This window comes from Eretmochelys imbricata, chromosome 8, assembly GCF_965152235.1.
Source record: "Eretmochelys imbricata isolate rEreImb1 chromosome 8, rEreImb1.hap1, whole genome shotgun sequence".
Taxonomy (NCBI): Eukaryota; Metazoa; Chordata; order Testudines; family Cheloniidae; genus Eretmochelys; species Eretmochelys imbricata.
Window position 1 is genome coordinate 47,357,030 of NC_135579.1, and position 23,354 is coordinate 47,380,383.

Below are 23,354 nucleotides of genomic sequence, written 5' to 3' on the forward strand. Positions count from 1 at the left end.
AGCTGGAAACCAGTCTGGCTCACCTGGGTGTTAGCGTTTTTAAAATGGGCATTGGCTTTATAGAAATGTGTTTGGTGTTTGGACTTATGAACAGGTTGTGAGTTGCTGCCTGCATTAATCTCACTTGGAATATCAGTATCCCGTGCTCTAAGGTAATATTCAAGTGTTTTGCTCTGTAACTACAAAAGTGTTTGCTTTGAAACTGCAAACCCCTCCAGTCAGGAGAGAAGCCTTACCGACGGTGAGATACTAGCTTACCACAAGAGGTGTCGCCTCCTGCCTAGCAAAAGAAGGCCCATAGACATCAGACAAGTCATCCTGGAACAGTGGACAAAAGACTTTGTTGATTGCTCCTCCAGCACCCAAGAAGTGGAGACCTGCACAAACCCTTGTCCCATCAGCTTGAGCTCTGGGGGAAGGGGATAAAAATCCCTGGCAAGAAAAATTGCTACCATTATGCTGTTTGGACTCTGAGAGGAAAAGATTCCTAACATAAGCAAAGATCCCTGTGCACTTTGGACTTCTAGGGAGAGGGCAGGACGTCTAAGGAGAAGCAAGGGATCCCCAGCTGTGTAGCTTGGGTCAGCTCTAAAGAACAAAGAGAGCTTGCACATTACAGCAGCTTCTATCAGTGTTTGAAACCTAAGACTGTAACTGATTTGTGAGTATATATTTACCTGCTTTAACCCTTGTAAATAACTGTCTTGTTTCTTTTCTTCAGGCAGGTCGACACTAGAAATTTACAGCTGCAGCGCTGTAGCGCATCTGATGAAGACGCTCTAAGCTGACGGGAGAGAGCTCTCCCATTGGCTTAATAACTCCACCTCTGCAAGAGGTGGTAGTTATGTTGGCAGGAGAAGCTCTCCCACCAACCTAGTGCTGTCTACACGGGTGCTTAGGTCAGTGTAACTGCATCGCTCGGGAGTGGATTATTCACACCCCTGAGCGATGTAGTAATACTGAAGTAATTTTGTAGTGTAGACCAGGGTTTAGTTAATCTTTTGTTAATTTACTATCGGATTGGCTACCGGTATTGTCTTTGGCATGAGATTTGAGGTAAATTGACCCGGGGTAAGTGACTGATCCTGAATATTTTTGTGGTTTTTGGTGTAAGGGTCCATCTATGACAAAGGCAGGCTCATCTGGGTGGCAAAGCAGATTGGCGGACCCAAGGGGACTGTCTGTGACTCCATTATAGAGGCTGTTGCAGTGCTTGTGGCGTTCACTCTCGATACCTGGTTGGTGAAATCTAAGTATAGAACTCACAACCAATTTGGGGTTTGTGGCCTGGTTTGTAGCAGTCTGCCTTGAGGCTGGCACTCATGCTCATGAGCCACTGCAGACAGTCTGACAGGGTGATCCAGAGTATGACTGACATGGAGAAGATATTGGTCTGTTTTACCTTCCCCTTCCCTTTAAAAACTAAGGTATTTCTCCTGTGCTTTTAGATTCCCCTGTTCACACCAGTTCTATGTCGGTGAGCTCATCATCAAGCTTTTCCCCAGGGAATTCAGTGGATGGCCATCCTAGCTACATGGAGGCTCCAGTGAGTGCCAGAGTTCTTACATCTCCAATGAACACAACAGGGTCGCCTGCGAATGCGCTAGGCTCGCCATACAGAGTCATCACTTCGTCCATTGGATCTCATTCCGTTTCCCTGTCTTCAGCTCCCGGCATGAATTTTGTTGCGCACACCAGCCCTCAGGTGGGTACCAGCAACTCTGTCCTTTTGCTATGGCTCATTATATTTCTGGGATGAATGACGGAGTTTGAACACTTAGTTTTCAGCTGTGCATGTTGTTTAGCCATTTACAAGGATCTGACCTAAAGAGGCCCTCTGATTAAATAACTCCCATTAATATGGACAGGGAGAATGGGCCCTTTTCTATTTAATTTAGAGCTGGGTGAATAATTGATTTTTTCAGTTTGTTGGCAACTCCAAAAAAATGAAGGGGGGGGGAAGTTTGGGTTGAATCAAATCTGAATTTTTTTGGGAATCAGAAAAGTCTGTTTCAGGTTTGTTCCAGCAGGGGGCTGAGAATCTGGGTCGCCAGCTGAGAGCGCTAACCCGTGGGCTTCTTGGTCACAGAGGAAGGGTAAAAGATTAGCAGAATCTTCTCCTCCTCTGGCCATTTTGGGACTGGCCAAAACTATTTGTGTCAAATTTGCGACTAGTTTTGGGTTGACCAAAACTGCATTTTTTGTTTGATAAACTATTTGTTGGAAAACTTTCGCCCAGCTTTAATTTCCTTACATGCTGCGTACTGCATATGGCTTCAGCTTGTCTTTGAGTTTAATAATACTGTTTAGTGAGTGACAGTCAATTATAGTCACAATTTGCAACACCGATGAAAAATTGTCATAGAAATTTCAAATTCAAATAAAAAAATAGGATTTTTATTTTGCAAAGTTTTTTTTCCAATTTTTTCAACCTGTTTTAGTTATGTGCCTATAATTGGCCCTGGCTGGATCATACCCTACAGCATGCTTGTGATTGCTTTGATCAGTCCGTTGTTAAATAAATGCCCTGGCTAAAATTAGCAGGTGAGAGGCTTAATGGCAGCCATGATGAAGTATGTGGGTGTCGCTGATTTGTTATCATGCTAAGCTTTGTGTGAACCCTATTATTTAAAAACCAATTGTCCACTTCTGGCCTATACTCCTTGATGGCATCCCTGTAACTATGCTGAGATGACAAGAGATGTTTTCTGGTGCGGCCAGGGGCACTTTGTATTGGCTTGGAAGATGTTTCGATGCCAGTGAAGACAGCCCAAGAGTGGACTGAAATACCCCATGTGGTAACTGGGCATCCCAACTTAATGCCAACAATGGTGGGTCTGATTCCCAGTTACACTAAGGCACATTAGGCCACTCTGGCAGTATAAAGGGACCATCAACACTCCCCTGAGAAAATCCCAGTGCAGGGGACCTCCCTGGCCTAAGGGCTCCCGATCCTCAGAGCTGGCCTAAGGGCTCCACACCAGCACTGACTCCTGGCCCCTGGCATAGGGGTAGATTGGTCGTATAGTGGCAGTGCAGTGCTCTGTGGTTATTCTCTGCTTCCCAGGGCCTATAGGGAGTCATGGGAAACAGTGTAAATTCCAGCAGCCCTGAGGCACCTCTAATTTACACCAGGGATCAAATGCGTACAGAGGTCCAGAATACGAGGTGGCTCAGAGACTCTCCATCTCTGCCCTAAGTGCAGGAACAGAGTAACTGAGAACTGGGTCCAGGGTATTTTGCATAAGTGAAAATGACTGGCTGGAGTTAGCCTGGGGTTAATATTCAGCACCAGGGACAGGTCATGAGGGAGTAATCCCAGAGAACCAGGCACTGCAGAGGGAGAGAAATGCTGCTGAGTGACACAAGTGAGCATTAAATTTACCTGCCGGTTGTACATTCTCCCAGGCAAGCAGCTGCTATGAGGCTTCTGTGCACAAAATATCAGCAGTAGGAAAGGCACAGCTGGGCACAAGTGGCCTTGTACTGGGATATACGCTTAGGTTCCTCTCTTTTTGCCCCCCCCCCATCTCTGGTTCCACTGACTTCAATGGAGCTAAGCACATGCTTAAAGTTAAGCACATGCTTAAGTGCTTTGCTGGATTGAGGACTGGGGCGGGGGGTGGGGGGAGAGCGAGGACATGGCTTGGGCACAGTTTATGCGTTTTATTAGCCTGTGTTTGGAACGGCCTTGTCGCTCACAAGTGGCGAGTTGTGCACGCCATCCTGAAGGAACACCAGTAACACCTCATTCATCTCCACGGCGTCATGTATCCCCGATAGCTGCCGGGGGGATTCTGCCCTCAGATCAGGGGAAATGAGGATTAACGCTGCTGAAGAGAATGGGCCTCATTCTCTGAGCACTTCCCCAGTGACACGCTGGTGTTACTCTGTTGATCTTGACGGCATGACATCAGTGTGCTAGAGCAGTGCTGTGGAGAATCAGGCCTAGTGGCCTTACACTAAGGGGGCCGCATCTTTAGCTGATTTGTGCCCCCCACCCCCAATAGCTAGGAGAGAGCAGCTTCTGCCCTCTTTTGCATGCAGAGACTGCAGCTGCTCTTGGCTGTGGGACCTGGCTCCTTGCCTACCCTCCTTAAGACACACCTGTCCCAGAGCCAAGGACAGTCTAGCACAGAGCAGTCCCCAGAGGGCCCCTAACACCTTGGGGAAGAAATCTGTTAAGCAGCTGGGGTTTTTGATGCACGCACCATTTCCACAGCCCCACAGTTCATCACAAGGAAGGTTTAAGTCCTCTGGTGTCTTTCAGTGATATACTTCTTTATCCCTGAGCCCAGCCTGTCCTGGGTCACTTTCTGCAGCGCTTTGCCAATGCTGCCAGTTCTCAGCCCCTGTAGTTATGCAGCTGCACCCTGCTCCGTCTCATCAGCCTGGCAAAGGGAGTTTTGTTAAGTTGTTAGTAGAGGGGTGGAGAGGCAGGACTCTTGGGTCACAGTCCTGGTTGGGCCACTGATGCCACTGTGTGACTTTAAGCACTGTCACTGAAAAAAGGATCATAACTGTAAGCTTCTTCCCAGGGTGTTATCTGAACCCGCACTGCATTCTTGGCTATATAATCATACCTAGATCCTGCACTGTATTTTTCATCCGTAGATCTCAAAGCACTTGATGAAGGAAGTCGGTATCATTGTCGCCATTTTACAGATGGGGAAACTGAGGCCCACAGCAATAAAGTGACATGTCTAAGGTTACTCAGTGGCAGAGCCAGGATTAGAACCCAGGTCTCCAAAGTCTCAGCATCCTAGCCACGAGGCCACAGTAGGATCACATGTAAAAATTGGGAGGGCAGTTGTGTGTCTCACCTCATCCTTGGTGGGACCCCTGCTAGAATATTGTGTGTGTGTGGAACAACTAAAAATAAGGGAGTGGAAAATAATATAAAGATTCAAGAGGCTAAGACTGAGGAAGCTATATTTATATAGTCCAGAAAAGAGAGGACTCTGGGGCCGGAGAGGATAACCACGTATAAATAGCTTCAAGGTAACATAAATGGAAAAAGAGAATTATGCTCAGATGATGGCAGGACAAAGGCTAATGGCCTGAAACTAAAAGGGAAGCTTAGGCTGCATATTAGGTAAATGTCTGTAAGTGTAAGAGAAAGCAGGTGGTAGAAAGGGTTCCTGAGGGAGGTGGTACAGGGAATATGACTACAGAGAAGCAAGGACAAGGTGGTTGAGATTGTTCTATAGGGTTTTGAGATCCTCAAATGCAAATTACTACAGAAATGCAAAATTTTAAGTTGCTTGTAACATGAGCTACTTGGAATCTTTTATGTCAAAACTCTCCCTCCCATTCCCCAATGAAAAATGGCCATTTTCCAAACCCCAGACTTCAGTTTTATTTTAAATGTCGTTAATCAAAATGTAAAAATGTGAAATATATTCTTTCCCCCTTCTCTCCTGTGGAATGTAGCGGGGTGAAATATATCTGGGGTTCTTTTTTCCTTTTGTGGCTCTATCGCTTTTTCAAAACGGCCTCAATTTGTGAACAGCGACAGAATGGCAAGAGAACAAATGAAAAAGTGGGGAAAAAGAAGCGAACCTGGATATTATTCATTCTATTACAGTGGGGGAGGGGAAGGCAAAAAGATGAGGGGAAAGGGAATATTAGGAATTTAGTCCATATTAAAATTTTAAAAAATCAGAAAAATATGAAATTGTTCTGTCAAGCCTGGAAAGGCACCCAATGGTGACATTTCTACATTTTCCCTTTAGAAAAAAAAAAAAACGAAAAACAAAAACTAGCTCTACTCCTAACAATAGCATCCAAGTGTTAGAATATAAACATCTGGGGCCAGATCCTTGACCCTGCTGAGCCAGCTCGGTGCCATTCCTATTGCAGCAATGCTGATTTAAAGCTGCCAAAGGTTTCCGTACACCTTTGGGATGAGCTGTGGAATGAAGGTCCTGATCGCTTGAGGTTCTTGGAAGTCCCATAGTGCCTTTCAGAAGGGTTGTGGCATCCAGGGATTCTTCCAGACCTACTCTACAGTAGGGGGGAGAATTCCACCCAAGGGGTTTGTTGGCATGAGGAGGGACAGGCAGAGGATGCGTCAGAGGGACAGCAAGTGGTGGGGAAAGCTGTCACATCTCCTCTTGAACTTCAGCTCGCTCCAGCTACTGCCAAGGAATGGGGGGAAGTGACTGGACACTGCTTTGGATCTGCACACGGAGCTGCCTGCCTGATGTGTGGCCCGGGGCGAGACATGTTGGAAGGGCCAGGAGAGCCATTTTTGACAGTTACCGCCATGAAAGGCCAGACATCCAGCTGGGACTGGAGGTGGGGTTGAGGGGAGGGGCAGAGCCATCAGGGACCTAAGGAAAAGCAAGATGGTGGTGTGGGTTAAGGTGGACACTTTGTGAGAGTGGAAACCAGTGTGCAGGAATGGGGACACTTCAGACCTATGTTTCCTACTGCCCCACACTTTGAATTTGGAAGCCCATGAAAATATTGTTCCACCCATAAGCATGTTAGCCATAGTGTCTTGGTCAAATTGCATCCAGGTTAATTTCATCCTGCTTGCCTAAATTTCTCCTGTAATTTCAAGTAGAAGAGTCTTCTTCACTTACTGGCCTAAATACTTGTATAGCATTGCATTCTTAACCAGCTGCTGGCCTGCACCCCAGACGTGGCTGCATTTCAGTGACAGGTGAATGATTATATTTTACAGTAGGATATTTCAGGATGAAAGTTGCTGCTGTTACTTTACTGGGGCAGAGCTACTGTCAAACTTTATTACACAGGGGGAAAAAAATGGGAGTTTGAGTCCTTTCCTTCAGCGCCTAGGATAAATCCAGAAGCAGCTTCTCTGATCAGGGCAGCAGATCTAACCTGTCATGTTGAGTTAGCAACTCCGAAGAGCACATTTCACTTGTGTTCCCGCTAACAGAATGAGACAGCTGGACCTCAGGGATTCAGCAGGCAGGCTGCTAATGGATTTGGGTTCAAGCAGTTGTCCCAAATATCACACATCATTGCACTTAAAATGCAGGAACCAAGCTCCAAAGACATTGATGGCTAAAACCTATCCCCGCCCTTTGCTGCTGTTGTGATCTATGAGTGTAGCCAAAGAGAGGAAAAAATCGTGATACCCACCCCCATATAACATTTAAAAACCTAAAGAATTCCTCTCTGTTCAGTGTCCTGGTGGGAGAAAGCCACCAAGGGAGGTTCTCTTGTTCTTTCCACTTTTTGAATGAGGTTAGGGCTCAGCACACTTGGGTTTATTACTGTCCATTCATGGGGGCGAGTCCTCTGTCAGGCAGAATGTTTCTTGGGAACAGGGGTGGTCAAAGAATTTCAGCCAACCTTTTTCCAGTCTTCTCCTTCACTCCTTAAAACAGCAATGTGAGATCGTCAAGTCTAGGTTGGTGATCTAATTGATTGCCTCGGGTGACGTGGATTGGATGGCAAAAGTATCACAGGGCTATCACTGCTTGAAACATTGCTTGATGAGGTGTTCAAAAGTTTGCAGTCCATTTCCACAGTCACAAACAGGATTGTGCTTCAGTCCTCATTTATGGTGGGGGCAGGCACATCTGCCAATGCAATGTGCAGTGATGGTTCAAAATTGATTATGGACATGAAAAGCCCATTTTTTTTCAATGAAAAATGACTTTTTCACAACACAGAAATTTTCACGAGGAACATTCCATTTTTAATCATTTTTCGTTTGGTTTTTGTTGGTCTTTGAGGGGGTCAACAAGCATGTGGACCAAGGGGATCCAGTGGATGTAGTGTACTTAGATTTTCAGAAAGCCTTTGACAAGGTCCTTCACCAAAAGCTCTTAGGCAGAGTAAGCTGCCACGGGATAAGAGGGAAGGTGCTCTCATGGGCTGGTAACTGGTTAAAAGATAGGAAACAAAGGGTAGGTATAAATGGTCAGTTTTCAGAATGGAGAGAGGTAAATAGTGGTGTCCTCCAGGGATCTGTTCTGGGACCAGTCCTAGTCAACATATTCATAAATGATCTGGAAAAAGGGGTAAACAGTGAGGTGGCAAAATTTGCAGATGATATAAAATTACTAAAGATCGTTAAGACCCAGGCAGACTGTGAAGAGCTACAAAAGAATCTCTCAGAACTGGGTGACTGGGCGACAAAATGGCAGATTAAATTTAATGTTGATAAATGCAAAGTAATACACATTAGAAAGCATAATCCCAACTATATATATAAAACGATGGGGGTCTAAATTAGCTGTTACCACTCAAGAAAGAGATCTTGGAGTCATTGTGGATAGTTCTCTGAAAACATCCACTCAATGTGCAGCGGCAGTCAAAAAAGCTAACAGAATGTTGGGAATAATTAAGAAAAGGATAGATAATAGGACAGAAAATATCATGTTGCCTCTATATAAATCCATGGTATGCCCACATCTTGAATACTGTGTGCAGATGTGATCACCCCATCTCAAAAAAGATATATTGGAATTGGAAAAGGTTCAGAAAAGGGCAACAAAAATTATTAGGGGTATGGAATGGATTCTGTATGAGGATAGATTAATAAAACTGGGACTTTTCAGCTTAGAAAAGAGACGGCTAAGCGGAGATATGATTGAGCTCTATAAAATCGTGACTGATGTAGAGAAAGTAGATAAGGAAGTATTGTTTACTACTTCTCATAACACAAGAACTAGGGTTCACCAAATGAAATTAATAGGCAGCAGGTTTAAAACAAATAAAAGGAAATATTTCTTCACACAATGCACAGTAAACCTGTGGAACTCCTTGCCAGAGGATGTTGTGAAGACCAAGACCATAACAGAGTTCAAGAAAGAACTAGATAAATTCATGGAGGATAGGTCCATCAATGGCCATTAGCCAGGATGGACAGGAATGGTGTCCCTAGCCTCTGTTTGCCAGAAGCTGGGAATGAGTGATGCGGGATGGATCACTTGATGATTACCTGTTCTGTTCATTCCCTCTGGGGCACCTGGCACTGGCCACTGGCGGAAGACAGGATATTGGGCTAGATGGACCTTTAGTCTGACTCAGTAGGACCATTCTTATGTTCTTAAAAACCAAAACCCTGGAAAACTTTTGGTTTTCCAAAACTAGAGTAAATTATTTTCAGTTTTTCAATGAAAATTGGAAAAACGTTGACAAAACTGAAAAATGTTCTTCATCTTTGAAAACTGGTAAAAAAAAATTGGGATTTGAAAATGTTTTTGGTTTAAGAAGGGAACTTTCACAGAAAGGGCATTTTATTCACAAATCACCATCATTATGGACTGGAACTCCATCAGCCACTGAGCAATTAATGCTCTGATTGTCTGATGGATAAAATGCTTCAGTGCTAAGCCATTAGCATTTAAAACTGTAAGCAGCAAACGCTTAGCCAGTTTCCTAAATGCTAAGATGCTCTTGGAGTCAGGATTTAAATTCCAGCTACAGAACGGTGTCCATGCTGCTGTCATATGTGTAGTGTTAGAAACAGGGGGATTCTCTTGCCTCTGGTATGTCGGATTATCACTCATGTCTGCTTGCTTGCCTGGAGCTTGCACATGTGCTGATCTGCTCCTGTGGCAGCTTGTCATTTTCCTTCTTGAACCCTGCCTGGAATGTGCACTCTGACCTGCACAAAGGAAAGCTCTCTAGATGTAGCAGGCAGCGCACTCAGAAGAGAGCAGGCCGGCTGCTCCAAGCCCCTTCGGAAAGCCCTGGAGGGATGCGAGAGACACCTGTGTCTCTGAACAAGACAAGGAGGGGTTCATGATTGGAGCGTACACGTCTGCCATTCGCCCGTGCTTGGGTCTCGTGGATACGGAGGCTATGGATGCTTGACACATTTTACACAGATGACCTGCCAGCCCGGGGGGTGCATTCCACAAACTCATCTGCTGCAAGCTGAAGCACTGCCATAGTCACCAGTTCAGGTTTAGAGCACAGTGAGAGAACACAGGGACATCACAAGTGACAGAACACATGCTAGAGCTTTATCCTGTGTTAATTCATAGATCCAAAGTGTGCCCATCCACTGAAGGATGTAAACTGGCTGTCATGCTATGTTCTCAGTATGAAAGTGCTATGGCTCTGCAGCCTGGAAAAGGTCTTCCCAACTACTGATGTTTCAAACTGAGCTGAGCCATAACAAGAGGAGGATTCAGACATGCTCAAAGCATTTTCTCTAAAAGAAGAAAGGTCCATTTCAGCAGCTCTAGAGTTCATAGAATCATAGAATATCAGGATTGGAAGGGATCTCAGGAGGTCATCGAGTCCAACCCCCTGCTCAAAGCAGGACCAATCCCCAACTAAATCATCCCAGCCAGGGCTTTGTCAAGCCTGACCTTAAAAACCTCAAAGGAAGGAGATTCCACCACCTCCCTAGGTAACCCATTCCAGTGCTTTACCACCCTCCTAGTGAAAAAGTTTTTCCTAATATCCCACCTAAACCTCCCCCACTGCAACTTGAGACCATTACTCCTTGTTCTGTCATCAGCTCCCACTGAGAACAGTCAAGATCCATTCTCTTTGGAACCCCCTTTCAGGTAGTTGAAAGCAGCTATCAAATCCCCCCTCATTCTTTTCTTCTGAAGACTAAACAATCCCAGTTCCCTCAGCCTCTCCTCATAAGTCATGTGTTCCAGTCCCCTAATCATTTTTGTTGCCGTCCGCTGGACTTTTTCCAATTTTTCCACATCCTTCTTGTAGTGTGGGGCCCAAAACTGGACACAGTACTCCAGATGGAGCCTCACTAATGTCAAATAGAGGGGAACGATCGTGTCCCTCAATCTGCTGACAATGCCCCTACATATACATCCCAAAATGTCATTGGCCTTCTTGGCAACAAGGGCACACTGCTGACTCATATCCAGCTTCTTGTCCACTGTCACCCCTAGCTCCTTTTCTGCAGAACTGCTGCCGAGCCATTTGCTCCCTAGTCTGTAGCGGTGCATTGGATTCTTCCGTCCTAAGTGCAGGACTCTGCACTTGTCCTTGTTGAACCTCATCAGATTTCTTTTGGCCCAATCCTCTAATTTGTCTAGGTCCCTCTGTATCCTATCCCTACCCTCCACTGTATCTACCACTCCTCCCAGTTTAGTGTCATCTGCAAACTTGCTGAGGATGTAATCCACACCATCCTCCAGATCATTTATGAAGATATTGAACAAAACCGGCCCCAGGACCGACCCTTGGGGCACTCCACTTGATACCGGCTGCCAACTAGACATGGAGCCATTGATCACTACCCATTGAGCCCGACAGTCTAGCCAACTTTCTATCCACCTTATGGTCCATTCATCCAGCCCATACTTCTTTAACTTGCTGGCAAGAATACTGTGGGAGACCATGTCAAAAGCTTTGCTAAAGTCAAGGACAACATGTCCACCGCTTTCCCCTCATCCACAGAGCCAGTTATCTCATCATAGAAGGCAATTAGATTAGTCAGGCATGACTTGCCCTTCGTGAATCCATGCTGACTGTTCCTGATCACTTTCCTCTCCTCTAAGTGCTTCAGAATTGATTCCTTGAGGACCTGCTCCATGATTTTTCCAGGGACTGAGGTGAGGCTGACTGGCCTGTAGTTCCCAGGATCCTCCTTCTTCCCCTTTTTAAAGATGGGCACTACATTAGCCTTTTTCCAGTCATCCGGGACTTCCCCGGATCGCCATGAGTTTTCAAAGATAATGGCCAGTGGCTCTGCAATCACATCCGCCACATCCTTTAGCACTCTCGGATGCAGCGCATCCGGCCCCATGGACTTGTGCTCGTCCAGCTTTTCTCAATAGTCCAAAACCATTTCTTTCTCCACAGAGGGCTGGTCACCTCCTCCCCATGCTGTGCTGCCCAGTGCAGTAGTCTGGGAGCTGACCTGAGCTGAGTTAAAAGCAGCCTGACAATAACAAACTTCACAGGAACTGCGGGGAAAGTGACTGAGATAGAAAGCAGAGCTGGGCACAATCAGGAATCAAACCTGCACGTCCAAACACTCTAGGGGTATTTGAATTTGGAGCTAAATTTTGCAAATGACCCTTCATTTCTATAATGGACCAAACCAAAACCATGGCTCCAAAGACTCCTGTGCTTTGGAGTTATCCATTGCCTTCATGCTGTTTCGGACCATCTCTGTTCCAGGATTGGTGTATATACATAAATAAAGCAAGTTACGCTTAGGCTAGGCCTGAATTCCATTTGCCAATTTCTCCTCCACTGGAAGCTGACCTGCATAACCCCAGACCCTCCACCACTTGGCAGGTGGGGCAACATTGACAAGATCATTAACTTCTTAAAGGGGGGTGCATGTGTAAATGTATGTGGTTTTGCTTTTATTTCTTCAAGGTGCAGGCTAGAGTGGGTCAAAAGTTGAACTAATTTCATGAAAAAATTCAGAGGGTTTTTATTTTCAAACATTGTTCAAAATGGAGCCTTGTTTCAATTTTTTTAAAAAAATATTCTCACTTTTTTAATCAAATATTATTTCAAATTTTTTGTATGAGAAAATGGCATTAAAATGGTGTAAAAATTGGTGTATCAAAAACCTTGTTGTTGATGTATGAAGAAGTTTGAAATGTCAATAAAAAGGAGAGCTGGCTGGAACATTTTTGACCCAATTTCATTTGTATTACCAATGTAATACACTATTACATTGAAGCTGAAAAAACTCCCTGGCGAGGAATTTGTTTCTGCTAAGTTTTCCTCTGGAAGGTTTTTTGGGTCCAGGGCAATCTGGTGAGTGTGGTCATTTCTGAGTGGAAAGACAGAGGCTATGTCTACACTACCACGGGATCGACGCTGCTGCGATCGATGCACCAAGGGTTGATTTTTAGTGGGTCTTGTGAAGACCTGCTAAATTGACAGCAGAATGCTCTCCAGTCGACTCCAGTACTCCACCAGGAACGAGAAGATGAAGGTAAGGCAATGGGAGAGCATCTCCCGTCGACCTAGTGTGGTGTAGACACGTAGCTGGAGTAACTTAGGTTGACTTACCATGGTAGTGTAGATGTAACCAGAGTCTCACTCTATAACCCAGAGGCTGGTGTATGGGCAGATCAGATTCAGATGTTTGAGTCAGAGTGATCCAGGATGTAGAACTGGGCTCTGAATCAGGCAGAGCAGCGGCTTGGCATGTGGGTCTCCCCCTGCCCCATGTCCCAAGCACCTGTTTGTACTGTGCTGTGTTTGGAGCCCTTGACCCCAAAAACTTTCCTGAATTGAAAATATCCCGAAGGTTTTGTTTTCGTTCCTCGTGAGGAACAAACGACATTTCGAAACCTTGAAAATTGTCGCCAAATGGAATTGGTGTCCTCCAGACAGCTCTCATCAAAATTCACTAAACTTTTCATGAAAAATTGCAGCAATGATCTTTTTCTTTTTAAACCTTTTTATTAAATAAAAGACTGTTTTGTAATAAAAACACTTTTTCAGGAGAAAGGCCAACCAGATCTAACTGAAAATATGTCCTGAGATGTATCTGGACAGCCCCTAGCACAATGTTTAGATCTTTGGACACTACTGCAATGTGAATCTTAAATAACCATAATACAGGCTTGTCTCTTGTAAATTCCTCTTTTTCTAGCTCAATGTCATGAACAATGTCAGCAGCTCTGAAGACATTAAGCCCCTGCCAGGCCTCCCAGGGATTGGAAACATGAATTATCCCTCCACTAGCCCAGGGTCCCTGGCCAAACACATCTGTGCAATCTGCGGGGACAGATCATCAGGTACATGATTCCGGTTCACTATTTCAGTGGAGCAGCTTTAAGCAAAGCGAGCCTTCCCTGGGCCTTGATGAGAAATTTGCATAAGAAGTAACACTAACGAGGTTTGCTGAGGGATCTTGCTAGAAAATACTGATGCCACAAATAACACGACCGGATTTATTTTGCAAATTTCCTGCACACAGCTCGGTCAATGCACCTTGCCCCTGAGTAGTAGCATTATTGTTTTACCAAGGCACCTCACTACCGAGCCCTCTAGCGCACGCTGCTCTTCCTGTTCTGGGCCCCTAGCGGGCATTGTACCAACGCACCTCAATCCTGGTGGGAAGTATCCCAGACCATTTCTGCCCCCAGTCCTGTCTCCCTCCCAACCATCCCTGTCACTGCACCTCAGTCCTGGCCTGCAGCACTCGCTATTTTTCCAGGATGAGACTCTGTGCAATTTGTACTAATGCACCTCCACTGCAGTCTGCAGTAGCCCAGCTAGTCCAATCCAGGGTCTCTCTTGGCCTCGCTAAGTATGCTGAACGCTGCCCGTTTCTGTGCTGGTTTTGTGAAGTGCACAAACGGGGACTAGGCCGAGACCAGCAAAAAGCATTTCTGCTGCCACTCAAAGTCAGGACTAAAAAGCAAGTCTCCAAAACTGCATCGGTAGAGCCAGTCCAAACTCCTCCCCCATCGGTCTTATTTAGAGGGAACCTCTGACTAGGGGAAAAAGACAGTACGTTGATCTGTGACTTCTGCTCCTCGTGTTCTCAGGGAAGCACTACGGGGTGTACAGCTGTGAAGGCTGCAAAGGGTTCTTCAAGAGGACGATCCGAAAGGACCTTATCTACACGTGCCGCGATAACAAAGACTGTCTAATAGACAAGCGTCAGCGCAACCGCTGCCAATACTGCCGCTATCAGAAGTGCCTGGCTATGGGTATGAAGAGAGAAGGTAGGTCGTCATAGACTCCGGGGTGGGCGTATAAATACGCGTGCTGGGCGTTAGTGTGAGGAAGACGTGGCCCCCTCGTTACCTTCCGGGACTTGTGGCAGTCCCGACGGCGGCAGGTGGTCTTTCAGGAGAGCTTTAGAGACAGTGTGAGGACCCACCCTTTCCTCAGCCCCTAGCTGCGCAGGCAGCCAAAGCACCGCCTCCTCTCGGGCGTGGCGCTCCGGGTCCCAGTTCTACTCCAAAGGTTCAGGCAGAGCGTCCTCTCATACTGCTCCATGGCTGTGTCAGCCCTTGGCTGGTTCTCATTCTCATAGCAACCCAAGCTCTCTCCTTTCCGGAAAGGTAGACAGTGGCCTCCCAGAGGCATCTAAAATCTGTAACAGGGTTCATCACAGCTTCATGCCCTGAGGGATTCCTCTCAGCAGACCCACACACAGGGGAAACGCATCACCGAGGGTTTCCTCCCCTGGTATGTGTCTGCAACAACCATCAGTTTAGTCATTACCAGGGAGCATTAGAGATAAAACAGGAGTCTCTGCAGCTAGTGCTAAAGGACTAAAGCCCAGAGCGTGAAGGTGTTTAGGTGCCTAACTCCCATGGGGGCATCCCTTCGGAGTTAGGTGCCTAAATACCTTTGAGGATCTGGACCTATGGCCATGAGGTGGGAACTGTAGCAAGACAACTCGCATCCTCTGTGGATCAGGCACTGAGCACATGCCACATAAGTTGCGCTGGCTCTGCATGCCCCAGCCATTTCTCAGAGGCCTATGTTAGATCAGCCCTTAGGCTGCTCTACATGTAGAAATTGGCTTTCAGGTAATGAGACTGTGCTAGGCCTTTCCTTTCACACACTGCGCTGATGTCTCAGGTTCAAGCGCCCTGTGACTTTCCCAATGTTCGTCTTGTCCTCCAGCCCTGGTTCTCATTATCAGAGAGGGAGGGAGTGGTGTTTAATGAGGACGAGGACAAGGTCAGGAGGGGCCATTTTAGGGAGGGGGAAAGGTAATCTGTGTGGACGGTCACAGGATGAGGAGGCAGGGTGCGGTCATTGAGGGAGATGGTGAGGAGGGGAGGGGAAGAGCTAAGTGGTGGGAAAGAATTGGGGTGGGGAAGGAGAGTCCAATGGAGTTCAGATGAGGAGGAGTGGGAAGGGGTTAGAATATCATGTTGGGAGAGAAGCCCACCGTTCCTGGGGGTCAGCTTGGGATGTGAGAAAAGGTGGGGTCATGGCTGGAGACTCCTGCTGCAGGGGTTCGGTGAGTACCAAGGGAGCAGGAGATGAAAAGCTCATGGGTGACTGTGATCTCATCTGAGATGGAGTGAGCGTTCCAGAGGGGGCAAGAGGGATGGAGGGAGGGCAGGGACGCGGGTCAGGTTGCCAAGGCAGGCGCCAGTGGGGCAGAGGGAAAGCGTATGAGAGGTGGGAACCGCTGGAGGGGGCAGCTAGGCTGAGTCAGGTGATACTGGAGGTGAAGGAGGGTGTGGAGGTGGGATGGGGAGTGGTAGGGAAGGGGAATGAGACGGGGAGATAGGGCCAAAGGGAGGAGTAAAGCTGGGAGGGGGGTGGGAGGAGAAGTGGGCAGTGCAGCAGAGGATGTGAGAGAGTCCAGGGCATTGTGGACATTGCTCAGATTGGTTCATCGCCCCTTTGACTCAGCACCGATCGCCCAGGTAGAGAAACCATGAAGCGGTGGCTTCCTGTCAATGAAGCAGGCTGAAAATCAGTTATGCAGAATCAGGCAGGCAGGCAGAGCTTCGCTATAATGTGGGGCATGATCAACTAAGGAACACATTAATTATGAGGTGAGTGTGTCAAGTAATAAGGCAGGGAATTAATTATGCAAAGACCAGCTCAAATAGGCAGGAAAGGGGAAATGTGCAAAGCAGAAATCCAACTGCCGGGCACTGAGTCAATGGGGCAGGGAGTTACCCAGTCAGGCCGTCTGGGAGATTAGTGAGTGTCCCGTGGCTGATTGGAGCAGTTATGGAGAGAAGCAGGCAACCAGTGGGTGCAGTGATGGTGGCTGTGTCTCAGACAAGCCCTGTAAAGGGAGGTGCAGCTAGGCCAGCCGCACGTTTGTGCAGGGGCAGCGTGGCCATTGCTCCACCCCTCCAGGAGGTGTCACATCCCCTCTCTATGTGTGCTGAGCCAGCCCTCCCTTCTCTCCTCCTCAGGGGGAGCCTTGTGCTGCAGGCAGAGCTAGGAGGGAGCAGCCCCTGTGCCCCAAGCAGGGCTGGAACCGCTGGGCTAGGGCGCTGGGCAGAAGCACAAGACGGAGAAGAATTCATGCACCTGCTTCTTCACCCTTGCACGGCCATGCAGGCAGCTGGGCACAATCTGGCCATGAGTCAGGAATGTTAATAGAGGGCTTGTTCCAAAGCCCGTTGAAGTCAGTGCAAAGGTTCCCATAGACTTCACTGGGCTTTGGATCAGGCCTTTAGCCAGTCGCAATGCACACTATGTTGACCTTTCAGCCAGCATTGCAGCCTTGTACAGGTGCACTGTGGGGACGAAGCCCATACCTGCAAAGCTAGGAGGCCTGTATTTGTGCTCACGGATACATACGGTTACCCTCCGCTGCATACTCTAAGCAAACAGCGGTTGCAGACTGTTGGGCGTCTGAGCACGGGGCGAAAGGAGCATGCTGCCCTTTCCTGCGTCTGCACACTGCGAGAGCCCAAATGTCTGATGACTCTTCATGCTCTATCTACAAAAATAGCTGCTGTCAGAGCACCGAGCTGAGCCGCTTCCAGCTGGAACGACGCAATGAGCCACACAGCTCAGCCCAGCTGAGATCTGGCCCCGTGAGCGCCTGCACTTTGTTCTCCTTGTCCCTTTCCATTGTTTTTGGTGAGAACCCTGTTGCTATAGTTTCAAAAGACTCCCTTTCTTCTCCAGCCCAGAGCCCGTGTCTGGAGATACTTGGGGATGCAAATAACTCAGGAGTAGCATCCTTCCACTTCAGCAAAGCGACTGAGGCTGTGTGCACTTCTCCAGCTCTGCTGAGCCGCCAGAGCAGAGTTCTGCTCCAGTGACTCTCCTTTCAAAGGTTTCAGAGGAGCAGCCGTGTTAGTCTGTATCTACAAAAAGAAAAGGAGGACTTGTGGCACCTTAGAGACTAACCCATTTATTTGAGCATGAGCTTTCATGAGCTACAGCTCACTTCATCGGATGCATACTGTGGAAAATACAGTGGGGAGATTTATATACATAGAGAACATGAAACAGTGGGTGTTACCATACACACTGTAACAAGAGCGATCAGGTAAGGTGAGCTATTACCAGCAGGAGAGCGGGGGAGGGGGAGAAACCTTTTGCAGTGATAATCAAGGTGGGCCATTTCCAGCAGTTGACAAGAATGTCTGAGGAACAGTGGTGGGGGAGGGAGGGGAATAAACATGGGGAAATAGTTTTACTTTGTGTAATGACCCATCCACTCCCAGTCTTTATTCAAGCCTAAGTTAATTGTATCCAGTTTGCAAATTAATTCCAATTCAGCAGTCTCTCCTTGGAGTCTGTTTCTGAAGTTTTTTTGTTGAAGAATTGCCACTTTTAGGTCTGTAATCGAGTGACCAAAGAGATTGAAGTGTTCTCTGACTGGTTTTTGAATGTTATAATTCTTGATGTCTGATTTGTGTCCATTTATTCTTTTACGTAGAGACTGTCCAGTTTGGCCAATGTACATGGCAGAGGGGCATTGCTGGCACATGATGGCATATATCACATTGGTAGATGTGCAGGTGAATGAGCCTCTGATAGTGTGGCTTATGGGATTAGGCCCTATGATGGTGTCCCCTGAATAGATATGTGGACACAGTTGGCAACGGGCTTTGTTGCAAGGATAGGTAGCTGGGTTAGTGGTTCTGTTGTGTGGTGTGTGGTTGCTGGTGAGTATTTGCTTCAGGTTGGGGGGCTGTCTGTAAGCAAGGACTGGCCTGTCTCCCAAGATCTGTGAGAGTGATAGGTCGTCCTTCACGATAGGTTGTAGATACATGATGATGTGCTGGAGAGGTTTTAGTTGGGGGCTGAAGGTGATAGCTAGTGGCGTTCTGTTATTTTCTTTGTTGGGCCTGTCCTGTAGTACGTAACTTCTGGGTACTCTTCTGGCTCTGTCAATCTGTTTCTTCACTTCAGCAGGTGGGTATTGTTGTAAGAATGCTTGATAGAGATCTTGAGTGTTCTCCACCCCTACCTTCAGAAGCATATTCCCTTTTAAAGCAGGCATGAACAGCCAGCCAGCTTCACAGGTGTCTCCTGGTGTAGGGAAAAGACAGAGCCAGCTGGTATTTATAGAACACCGCACAAATAGGTAGGTGGGTGCCGTACAACCCTGGCCGTTTCAAACCTGTTGTTATCCTCCCTGGGCAGGCAGGGCTGCTCTGTAGTGCCCCCTGCAGAGCCACATGTGGTATTGCAGCCGTTCTCCACCTTTGTTGGCAAACTCTGGCCACTGACTTGGGGCAGGGGACGCTTGGCATCAGTCTATGGACAGAAACCGCAATTCAGGATTCATCTGTCTGCACCTTTAAACAAAGAGGGAAAAATTATATTTCAAAATACAAGAGCTTAGCTGCGGTGCTTAGGGCAAGGCCCTAGCCTGGACCTGGGTTCTGGGTTAACTCTGAGGAGCAAATCCTCTCACCCAGTCTCACCCAGCCCTGACACTGCATTCTTATCTGGCCTATTGGTTCTGGACTGGTCAGTATTTCCTTCTCTGGAAGATTGTGTTGCTGGTCACCTGGTCTGAGTGGATTTTCCTTGGGTGGAGTGTGTCATGGCTGCAGCCTGGGAGTGGAGAAGGCCTGATAGACCCTGTGACACTTGCCTCTTCTCTCCCTTTGACTGAGTAGAAGGATAGAGTGACCTTCCACCACTGACCAGCTCTACCACTCTGGTCTCATTTCAGTTGTGGGGGGTAGTGTGCGGGGGCTGCGTGGTGTTGTTGGCCTGTGATATACAGGAGGTCAGAGCACATGATCCGGTCATCCCTTCTGGCCTTAATTGCTGTGACTCCGCGACACTGGTGTCAAGGGCGATTGTGCCTTACAGCATAGCCCGTTTCCGGCTCAGGGCATGACTAGGTATGTTAGAACTGGATACCACTGTAGCAGGGACTGTGCAGGCCTCACAATGGCAGTAATACACTCACAAAGAGCATGGTTGGTTGGTTAGCGTTATCCTTGCTGCCCTTCAGAGCCCATCGGGGCTGATCCGAAACCAGCCAGTGGGGAGGGGGACACTGATGGGACAACCTACGAGAGACAGGATGCTCCTGCCTTTCTGGGGATGCGTTTGCTGCCACTGCAGTTCTTCCAGCCGCTGTTGTCATGGTAAGTGAGAGGCTCGGGCATGGATGCAGCCTGTGGCGTGTGAGGGCAGGCCCACGTCCCTGACCACCTCCTCTCTCTAGTACCCCCTGTGATTCTTTACACTGGAGGATGCCTGGGCTGAAAATCAGTGTAGCCAGCTGAGCTAGTGCAAGGGACCACACAGAAGAGGGCAAGGGGAGGGACAATCTTGGCGAGGTGGCCTTAGAGCCGGTCGGAGGGTAAGGCTGAACTGGAGCTTCGTCCTCTGTCTTTAGGCCACTCCTCTCGTTGCAGGGTGATTAATGATGCTCCGTCTCAGCGGCTTAGTGCAGCCACTGCCAGCGGGAGGTTACACTGCCAGTTGTGAATCAAAACCTAATTCAGAGCACAGCTCTCCGCGCCAGCCAGGTGCCAAGTGATTTCAAGGAGTTAGAAATTGCTGCTGCTTTCTTTTAAAGTAATGATAAAGCCGACAGCAGGCTGCGTGCAGGGGGAATAAACTCCACAGAGACAGCATGAGAAGGACTCTCCGGAGGATCTATGACGGGGCAGGCAAACTTTTTGGCCTGAGGGCCACATCGGGTTTCTGAAATTGTGTGGAGGGCCGGTTAGGGGAGGCTGTGCCTCCCCAAACAGCCAGGCATGGCTCGGCCCCCACCCCCCATCCGACCCCCCATCGTCTCACCACCTGATGGCCCCCCCGGGACTCCTGCCCCATCCAACCCCCCCGTTCCCTGACGGCCCCCCAGGGACCACTGCCCCATCCACTCCCTCTGCGCTCGGTCCCCTGACTGCTCCCAGACCCTCCATCCCTAACTGCCCCCCGCCACCCCATCCACCCCCCCTCCTTCCTGACTGCCCCAGACCCCTTGCCTCTAACTGCCCTCTGCCCCTAACTTCCCCCCACCAGCCCATCCAACCCCTCCTCTCCTTCCTGACTGCCCCCCGGGACCCCTGCCCCCATTCAACCCCCCTGTTCCCCTCCCTCTGACCGCCCCGACTCCTATCCACGCCCCTGATCACCCCCCAAACTCCCCTGTCCTCTGTCCAACCCCACTCTGGAGCTCCGGTGGCTGGCGGCACGGCTGTACCAGGACAGACAGCCGCCCCGCACAGCACAGAGCACCGGGTCAGGCCAGACTCTGCAGCCCTACCGCCCAGAGCATTGTGCTGCGTGGTGGTGTGGCAGTGGGGGAGGGGCTGGGGGCTAGCCTCCCTGGCCGGGAGCTCAGGGACCAGGCAGGACAGTCCCATGGGCTGGATGTGGCCCGAGGGCCATAATTTGCCTACCTCTGATCTATGAGATTTCCGGGGGGATTGCTGGAAATAGGCACTAGAGCTTCAGGCAGGTTCCAGGACCTAGGGGACAGGAAGAAGTTGAATATGGGATCCCGAAATGTCGGTATTTGTGGGGCAATGTCAGCTTCCCATGAGACAGAGACAAGTGTTGCTTAGCAGAACTGGAAGCTATTGTTGGGTGAACCTCAGGAAGGTCGGAGTTTGGCCAAGCATCCAAAAGATCAGAAGCTGATCAGAACCTTTCCCAAACTCTCTCAGGAGTCGGGGCCCCGCTGTGCTAGCTGCTGTGTACACACGGCCCCGCTCCAGAGAGTTTACAACCTAGGACCACAGGTGGATGGGCCAAGCAAGCCGATGGGAGAAGTACAAGGGAAGAGAGAGACCATTATGACGAAGGTAATAAGCAGCGATCACAGCACATCAGGAGTGAAAGCTTGACCTGAGTGAGGAAGGGTTCAATGGTTAGAGTTCTGGCCTGGGCAGTTAGACTGTGGTTCCAGTCTTGCTCCACCAGAGCCATTGTGTGTGCCCCAGGGTAAGCCACTAGGTTCTTGTCTAGAGGAAATTTACCAGTACAATTATAGCACTAGTCTGGAATAGGAGTATCCACACAGGGCATTATGCCAGTTATACCAGTATAACTATGGCAGCATAATTTATGCTGGTAAATTTCCCTGTGTACACAAGCCCTTGATCACTCTGTGCCTCAGTTTCCAATCTATACAGTGGGGAAGACAGTACTTCCCAATTGCATAGGGATGTTGTAGAGATAAATACATTAGAGATAGAGGCGTTCAGATACTCCGGTGACAAGGGCTGCATAAGTATATTAGATAGATAGACCTTATTGAGGTGAATGAGAGTTTTGCCATTAACATCAACAGGGCCAGAATTACATCCCAGGTGGCTAACCTCCTAGGTCTCCGCAGCTGACTACAGATCTCACGAGAACAGACTTTCTGGTGAACCTTCATGTCCTTCCTCTTCCTGGTTGGGGGAGAAATGCCGTGAGAATGGGCTTTTCCATGGTAGCTTGGTGCATGCCTCTTGGCCGGAACCCAGGAGTGTAAAACCACATGGGAATAAAAACCAAAGAGAGCCGTAGATCATTTCAGAACAAGGCGGAGAGCTGAGAGAGGGCTTTTATTCCTACGGAGCTACTTGGGGAGCCTGGAGCTCCACTTGCTACAGAGGAGTTATGCTAGTTTATACCAGCTGGGCCTTATGCTCTCCTTCCTTGGGCTGCTCCAGGTATTCATGTAGCTCCTCGTTCCAGGGCTCCCCTCCTGCTGGGTTACAAGGAGGATCTTGAGTCCATTGACTCACCTTCAGCCAGAAAAGGGAAAGCCAGCAGAATCAAGCTTTTCTGAAACCAGTTTACAAGAAGCCTTCTGCCCCATGGCTACTCATAGAAGTGGGCTCAGGTGTGCCAGAGCCATGTGATTAGTTAGCACACCCAGTTATGCATAGGAGAAGGTCAGGGCAGAGCTGATTCCAAGCGACCGCACCACTTCTGTTGGAACCTGTGCCACGCAGATTACCGGTTACATCTCATTTGTTCCCGCAAAAAGGGGTGAGGAATGGGTGCTACATATCACCACCTCGCCCAGGAGTGCTGGAAGAGACCTTGCTAAAGCCCATTGCAAGAAATCTTCTCATTAGCCTTATCTCTTCAGAAAAGTAATTGTGCAGAAAAAAGTCGTATGTTAACATAACAATCTGGTCATAACCTGATCAGATCCCCAGGCCAGCCTTGCCCCACACCAGTGCTCTTGCTACAACTGACTACAGGGTCACATGTGAAAAGAGCTCATCTTCCAGTGCACACACATCAAAATCAAAGCCAGGGCATCATTTAATTATCATTAGCATTGTTTTATGTCACACCGATGATGTCATTCTCTGTGTCCCTGCCCAACAGACATTAGATTAGACTGCTCAAAAGCAATACTTTAGTTGGACAAGTCAGTCTGTCTGTAAAACAGGAATATAATACAGTGGGTGTTGGGAGAACAAGTACATTAAAGAGTGTGAGGTGCTCAGGTACTGTGGGGATGGGGTCATCTAATATCTAAGATAGAACTGATTTGGATAAATAAGAACTGAAGCAAACCTTTGCCTCAATCT

General features: G+C 48.2%; 1 protein-coding gene across 4 annotated transcripts in view; it reads left to right on the forward strand.

Annotated features, from left to right (window-relative positions):
* RXRG (retinoid X receptor gamma) overlaps positions 1-23,354 on the forward strand; it is a 114,520-nt gene that overhangs the window by 79,074 nt on the left and 12,092 nt on the right. The window contains exons 2-5 of one of the 4 annotated variants that reach the window (XM_077824118.1): positions 913-945; positions 1,548-1,705; positions 13,538-13,682; positions 14,439-14,618. In XM_077824118.1, the coding sequence (XP_077680244.1) occupies positions 913-945; positions 1,548-1,705; positions 13,538-13,682; positions 14,439-14,618 (516 nt within the window). Of the gene's footprint in view, positions 1-912; positions 946-1,448; positions 1,724-13,537; positions 13,683-14,438; positions 14,619-23,354 lie in introns of those variants that run through there. The other 3 variants (XM_077824117.1, XM_077824119.1, XM_077824120.1) reach the window with 3 other exon arrangements.